Source organism: Nansenia antarctica, assembly GCF_963989245.1.
Source record: "Nansenia antarctica genome assembly, chromosome: 6".
Taxonomy (NCBI): domain Eukaryota; kingdom Metazoa; phylum Chordata; class Actinopteri; order Argentiniformes; family Microstomatidae; genus Nansenia; species Nansenia antarctica.
The window spans coordinates 11929379-11937030 of NC_137676.1; the positions used below are offsets into that span (position 1 = coordinate 11929379).

The window sequence follows — 7652 nt, forward strand, 5'->3', positions numbered from 1 at the left end:
TGCCCCCTACTGGGCTGTTTGAATGAGTCGCTCCCCTCCTGTCCTGCCCTGCGTAACTACTGCCCCCTGCTGGCCTCTCACACATACAACACCCATGTAATGTCTGCTGCAGCATGTCTTCAGTATTTACTGGTTTAAAAGGTGGTTCTGTCGCTTCTCTCTGAGACTGGAGGGTTTTGATACAGTAACTACACTACCTCAGGTAGTGGTGGGGGCAAGGTCATTTAATAATTCACAGGCACATAGGAAAGTTGTTTTCAACATAGTTTTTATTAGTATCATACACAAGCATGTCCTATTAAAAACACAATTATCAACTGAATCCAAACAATAATGTACAAACAGGTTAAAACAGATACAGTATTTACTATATTTGCCATAAAAATAACCATTTATAGTTAACTCTCAAAGGTCCCACAAATACTTATGCCCGAGCATGCAAACATAGAAGGATCTTCTCCTTGGTGTTGTCAATAATCAATAATTACTGTTGGCCATGTAGGAAGCAATAATTGATACATGTAAGTTTATACAAAATTAGATACAAGCCTTTATCGTTAGTTCATGTGACATGTTCAATGCCTGGCTCCTATTGGCTGACACCTGTAAGGTGTCTTAGGGGAGGGGTTTATTCATCACCAATCACAGAGCTGCAGTTCTACATGAATATTCATGATTGTGTAATGAGGAGGCAACTGGCCAATAGTATGGGTACATTACAATGGCGGGATGAGCTAAAATGATTTAAACCAATGAGAGAAAAACAGGGGAAGGAGGTGATGCAAAGAAACCAATAAATAGACGTTGCTGAGTGTTCCATGTGATAGAGATGATGGCCAGAAGAAACTGACCAATGACATGGCCAGCGGAACCTGACCAATGACATGGCCAGCGGAACCTGACCAATAACATGGCCAGAGGAACCAAAGCTTTAGTGTCTGCTGTAGCAGGACTAGAAGACATCAGGGAGGCTTCATGGACATTATACTAGTGACCAGTGCTCCTCACTACTGGTCCTGGAGAGCTGCAGCGCTGCAGGCTGATCCTAAGGGACGAAAACCTGGACCCACAGCAGCTCTCCAGAACCAGGAGTGAGGAGCACTGCTCTAGACAAACTGCACCATCATCGCAGAGATGACAGCAACAGCACTCTTTAACAAGGCCTCCTTTCGGCCTTTCACAAAGACAGACTGAGAGTCTCGTACAAACTCCCAGAACTTCGGTGTAACGTTGTCATGATCCTCCTCCCACAGTTAGCTACGTGAAGACGTTCTGCTCAACAAGGTAGCGTAGTACTGCCCCTGCTGGTTGGGAATGGTAGGACCACTGTCTAAGACTTGATATCGACACACTTAGTTGATCCGTGTGTTCCAATATGAACCAAACTCAACAGAAAACAAATTTGAAGTATGAAGAGCATGAATGACGTTGGTTTGCAGGTCTGTGAAGGTACCACTTTATCCTTCAGAGGAGAGATGTTTGTCACAAGAAGATTATTATTATTATTTTACAAAAACAAAATATGAACAGTGCAAGTAAAAGGTTCTCCATGCCGTTCTCTGTGAGAACAGCAACAGACGAGGGGTCTTGGCGAGAGAGAGAGAGAGAGAGAGAGAGAGAGAGAGAGAGAGAGAGGAGGGGGGAGAGAAAGAGAGGGATAGGGAGCGAGAGAGAAAGATAGTGGGTGGTGAGGGGGGGACATCAACAAAAAGACGGGGGCTATGGACAAGCTGTGGGGGACTGGGGAAGGGGGGACAGGGTGCAGGCTTGCAGGGCAGTCTGAGGTAGGGGGCTGGGGTGGGGAGGGGGACAGGTGTTACGGGACTTGGGACGTTTGGGACAGAGTGGTGGGCAGACCCAGAGGAGCAGGGTGGGGGCAGGCCCGGCGGGGGTCTCAGGGATGGGTCGGAGCAAATGGGAGTTTCTCAGGAGCTCCTCTTAGTTCTGGAGTGCTGGATCAGCCACTGTAGTGTGATGTCTGGAGGAGGAGGAGGAGGAGGGAGACATCACACAGGGAACAACATCAGAATAATAACAACATGGGGAGAAGAGAAACAAATGCTGTCAAATTACCAGGTATGCTAGACGAAGGTAAACTAAGCTAGGGAAAAGTAAGCTAAGCTAAGCTAGGGGAAGGTAAGCTAAGCTAGGCCCTAGGGGAAGGTAAGCTAAGCTAGGGTAAGTTAAGCTATACTAGGGAAAGGTAAGCTAAGCTTGGGGAAGGTAAGCTAAGCTTGGGGAAGGAAAGCTAAGCTAGGGGAAGGTAAAATAAGCTGGGGGAAGGTAAGATAAGCTGGGGGAAGGTAAGCTATGCAACGGGAAGGGTGAATCAAACAAACCGATGTTGTCCTTCTCCTTGCAGGAAATGGAGTAACAGCAGATCTCTCTGTCCTGGATGGCTGACAGGTTCCTGTCGAGCACAGATAAAACATCAATAACACAGACGGACAGGAAGGGACAGACAGACACAGCCTCTCTTTGTCTTACTCACATCCTCTCGATCAGCTCCTTCTCATCCAGTGCCCCGGTAAGGTCCCTCTTGTTGCCCAGGACCAGCACCTGAGACAGGGGGAGAACATGGTCACCATCAGCCTAACTCCACCCTCTGGCTGCGTCTCTGGTAATTTTTAAATAATTTTTGCTATTTAGCAGACGCTTTTATCCAAAGCGACTTACAATTACGAATTACAGGGACATTCCCCCTGGAGTAACTGAGGGCTAAGTGCCTTACCCAAGGGCACACTAGTAGTGGTGTGGCTTCAGGCGGGATTTGAACTCACAACCTTCCGATCCCAAGTCCAACTCACTATCCACTAGACCTCCACTAGACCACCACTAGACCACCACTACCCCCACTATCTGGTCAGCATCAGCCTAACTTGTGGTAATATGGTATGGTATTACCCATCTAGCAGTGTGGTATGGTATAAACCATCTAGCAGCATATTGCAATGCAATGGATTCCGTGAGTAATCCCCACTACAACATAGTTAATGTAGAGTAGTGGGGATTACTCACCGAATCCATTGCATTGCAATGTTTTGGCTTGACTAACGAGTGTGTCATTGATTTTCAACAACGTTGACATTTATTTTAGTTTTTTTAGAGTAAAAGTCTGAACATTTTGATTGGTTGGCAACTTGTTCCCGGTTTCACCAGCTGCTGTCTGTCACATATGGTATTAGCCATCCAGCAGCATGGTATGGTATTAGCCATCCAGCAGCATGGTATGGTATTAGCCATCCAGCAGCATGGCAGTGTTTCCTCCAGGAATTTTTACAATGGTGGCGGGTAGTGCTGACCGCGCGCGGGTAGTGCTGATTTTTTCGCGTGCACGCGCGCTCAAAACAACGACGTAATTTCAGCCAAAACTCGAATATGGCCCAAAAAAATAAAATGTTTTCCTGTACTTCTCCCGTGTGTCTCTTATTGTCTGTGTCTGCATGTTTTTCCAGCATGTAATTCCGTTGTCAATAAAAACAAAAACACTGATCTGACGGTTTTTTTCACAACGTTATTACTTGTCACTTTAAGCCCAGGAGGGAGTTAGCGATTAGCGATGTTTAGCTTAGCTTAGTTTAACAGAAGTATCTTCACTTTTAACATGACTTCCCGTGGTCGTAGAGGGCTGGTCGACGGCTTAAAATGACCCTGTAGACCTTATCCAGCTATAGTCTTGTGTTTCTACCCCGGGCATAGCCGGTGTTATTCACGGACAAACACTCCTGTTAGAGTGGTTCTAGTACACTGGACATAGGTAACACATAGAGAGGCTTCTCCTCTCTCTCTCCATCCTACACTACACTACACTACGCATCCTATACTACACTACACTACGCTAGCTCGCGGTGTTCGGGTGACAGCCAGGGCGCGTTCGTAAATACGCTCTGGAAATCTGATCAGCACTCACGGAATGCCTCTTGTCCAATCAAATGACTTGGTCCCTTTATGACGTTGAACCCAGTGTGCGCTCCGGGGCTCTCAGAGCGAATTTACGAACGCAGCCTCAAGTTCAATACTCGCGACACACACGGACTGGTCCAGTTTCAGCGCTTGTGGGTGTGTCTAGCGCTGTGAAGGTCTGAAAAGCGGCCTAAATCTTTTTTTTTTTTTTTGGTTGAGAAATCTGAATGGTGGCGGAGGAAATTCCATCGTGGCGGACCGCCACGATGAAATGCATGTAGAGGAAACACTGGCATGGTATGGTGTAAGAGCTCTAAGATAGACAGGCGGCGTAGGTAAATGATCAGCCAAACCGGGTCTAGGGGGGGTGTTATGATGGTGAGGGCATGGGCTATTTATGGGTTTGCTATGGTAAACCTAAGTACAGTTACTGTACTCACAGGGATCCCCTGCAGCTGGGGCTTGTCCAGAAGGTTGTGTAGTTCATTCTTAGACGCCTCGATCTTCTCTGGGTCGGCTGCATCCACCATATACCTGGAACATCACATGGCTTAATCAGTCTGAATCCACTACTGGTCCACTACTAGAGGGATAGAGAGTCAGAGGTGGTACTCACACAATGGCACTGACTCCTCTGCAGTAACGCTCCCACATACTCCTGAATCGAGGCTGGCCACCGATGTCCCACAGCTGGAGGGAAGCAAGACAACGTTACTCACACCACTATACACTGCACCGTCTAATAACTCACACCTCTACACAGTCTAAATACACTACTAACAATACTCACCCTATTACACACTGCATTCTAAACAAGTTACTCACAACATTTAAGCTTCTTGAAAATATAATATTTAAATCTCTTCCCTCAGGCACATGGTCATCCAGTGGTGACCATTGAGTGGCTAGGCAGGTCTGTGTCATGGCTGGCCCTTAGTTTGGCAATAGGCTAGATACAGTCGTAGTAGTAGCAGCAGCAGTAGTAGTAGTAGCAGTAGTAGTAGGTTTCAAAATATCCACATCGCAGTCGTAGTAGTAATAGTTGTAGTCGTAGTATACTCGTGGGTATGTATATATGGTATGTACTACTGACCTTGATGGTGACGTTTCCCTTGGTGATCTTCCTCATGTTGAAGCCCACAGTTGGAATCATGTCTTCACTGAACTGGCCGGACTGCAGGACAGACAGAATTATTAGACATACATAATAACATATTCAAAGGTTAGCACCAGAGTGTTGTGGCCAAAGCAATCAGCCAAGTAATTTACATGTTAGCCAAACTATCTACCAAAAAGGCTCTAAGCAAATATATTTATATAGCAATATATAACAGCTGTATTTGTTCGAGTTAAATATACATTAATTCGCTTGGTTGTAACAGCGGTAGCTACATTTGATGATTTCGATTGTTTGATGCACAACATCTCGGATCAGTTCAACAACAACAATGGACAAGACAGCGAACTAGACAGTTAGCCAAGCGAGCCGATTTCGGTCGTACGCCGGCTAACTTACCGCAATCACGTTTACGAAGGTTGTCTTGCCGGAATACTGGAGTCCCACCAGCGTCAACTCCATCTCCTCTTTCCAGAAGAGAGCCTTGAACCAGTCAAGGAGTTTGTTGATCAACGCGATCATCTTGGGAAGGGTTGTGCTGGCACTTGTTAGAACTGGACCCTGCTACTAGCCAGCTAGCTAACGTTACAAGTCTGTCTATCTCGCTTGCTGTGACAACACACTGTACCTCGAACAACGGGCGAATATTGTGCCTGTTGTGAATAGAAGAAAGGCTACGTTGTGTCCACGTGTTGGCTGTCTGATGTAATCTGTGTTTTTATGTTAAATCGCTTGTTTACTCCGCGTCTCTGCTACCTGTCTGTCTTCTCTTCTCAAGGCTTGTCCTTCCGTGTTGGGGTGGGGTTTGACAGTTACGCACGGAGAGCGGCGTCACGTAAAGAGGGTACTGGACGTGAATGTTTCTGACGCTTCACGAGGGTAGACCCCCTGGTGGAGAGATTATATTATTATTGTTGTTATTATTCAGTGGAGTTTTACGGCGGTTGGCATCCTACGCTACTGGTTAGAGCAGGGGTCTTCAACCTTTTTCAACCCAAGGACCCCTTGGATGAGAGACAAATAGAACAGGGACCCCACATGTAATATATATTTTTAAAATGTCTCACATTTTAAAGCCTATAATAACTTTTATATTTACTTCATTCACCTTTTATTTCACCGTATTAACCTATTTATAAACTGGGTTATTAGCCTATATGTGTTTATGATTGATAAAACATTCATGCATAATTATGATCGGTTATTATTATTATTATTATTATTATTATTATTATTATTGTTGTTGTTGTTGTTGTTGTTGTTGTTGAAGACCACTGGGTTAGAGAGATTGACTATTATAGTGGCCATAAAGTATTTCACATGTATTATATCAATTTCAGACAGATGGGAAATTGCACTTCAGTCACGACTTTTAGTTATGTCTGAAAGGGAACGCTACAGCTTTTTAGTTTGAAAACTAAACCTACTCGGGGATAGAATACTATATGCACACTGTACACAAAATGAGGTGGAAACCGAGCTGCACAGAACTAAAACACTACATCGTCAATGGTATAACATTGTAAACGACAAATCGTTGTATTGTTTAGTTTTATTTGCGTGTAATTACTATTCTGTTGAAAGTGTTGTGTGTACAATGACAATAAATATCATTAATTCATTCATGTTTACTGTTACATTTATATTGGTTATTTAATTTTGGTTTATCTGTAATTTCACTTGCTTTGGCAATATAAACTGTTGTTTCCCATGCCAATAAAGCCCTTTGAATTGAACTGAATTGAACAGTTTCGTAACGATACGGCTGCCATGTCCTCTGTCTGAAAGGCAAGCCGCAGCTGAAGAGGCAGTGTGGGCGGAATGTAGGTCGGTTGCCGTGCGACTGATAGTTGAACTGTCAATCAATCGAATCAGATGTCAACAAGTGGGTTGAGGCTGCCCAGGCTGCCCAAGTTAGCATGATCCAGATTCCTGTCCAGGGCCGGCCCTAAGACTTTTGTAGACCTAAACGAGATTTTTAATGTGCCCCCCCACACACACACACGTTTTGTCGGGGGTTGGAGTTTTCGATTGACAGGTGTTTTCGATAGGCGGGTGTTTAATCGACATGGGGGGGCATAATAAAAATTGGCATCAATCCACACACAATACCCCATGAGCTAGGGTTAAGTCTGGAGCTAGGGTTAGGGCTGGAGCTAGGGTTAGGGCTGGAGCTAGGGTTAGGGCTGGAGCTAGGGTTAAGGCTGGAGCTAGGGTTAGGCCTGGAGCTAGGGTTAGGGCTGGAGCTAGGGTTAAGTCTGGAGCTAGGGTTATGGCTGGAGCTAGTGTTAGGACCGGAGCTAGGGTTAGGCCTGGAGCTAGGGTTAAGGCTGGAGCTAGGGTTAGGGCTTGAGGTAGAGTTAAGGATGGAGCTAGGGTTAGGCCTGGAGCCAAAGACATATTACTGAACGGGCCTACCGGGCCCAGGCCCAGGGGCCCCAGAGATCAGGGGGCCCTTTGAATTTCTTGTCGCAGGGATGCCGGTAGAAAATGTCCTACTGTAACTAGGACAAATGAGATTCCTTATATGAACGTAAAAAACTATTTTGAATATACTTTTGAATATACTATTTTGAACAGTTTTATAGGGGCCCACGTCTTGCAAAAAAAAGAGAAGCTTGTGTGGGCTACA

The 7652-nt window shown here is 45.3% G+C and overlaps 1 protein-coding gene across 2 annotated transcripts; it reads right to left on the reverse strand.

Moving 5' to 3' along the window:
- Positions 1 to 257: 257 nt before the first annotated feature.
- LOC308159943 (ADP-ribosylation factor-like protein 8A) lies at positions 258 to 5836 on the reverse strand. Of its 2 annotated transcripts, XR_013937495.1 has the most exons (8): positions 5420 to 5836; positions 4997 to 5077; positions 4520 to 4593; positions 4344 to 4437; positions 2492 to 2559; positions 2340 to 2410; positions 1087 to 1978; positions 258 to 1016 (listed from the first exon to the last, which is right to left on the reverse strand). XR_013937495.1 is itself a non-coding variant. In XM_080533772.1 (7 exons), exons 1-7 carry the CDS (start codon positions 5540 to 5542, stop codon positions 1926 to 1928), a joined length of 564 nt encoding a protein of 187 aa, XP_080389898.1. In that variant the 5' UTR covers positions 5543 to 5836; the 3' UTR covers positions 258 to 1925. The 2 variants fall into 2 exon arrangements, 1 of the variants encoding a protein (XP_080389898.1); XM_080533772.1 differs by having other exon boundaries at positions 258 to 1978.
- Positions 5837 to 7652: the final 1816 nt, after the last annotated feature.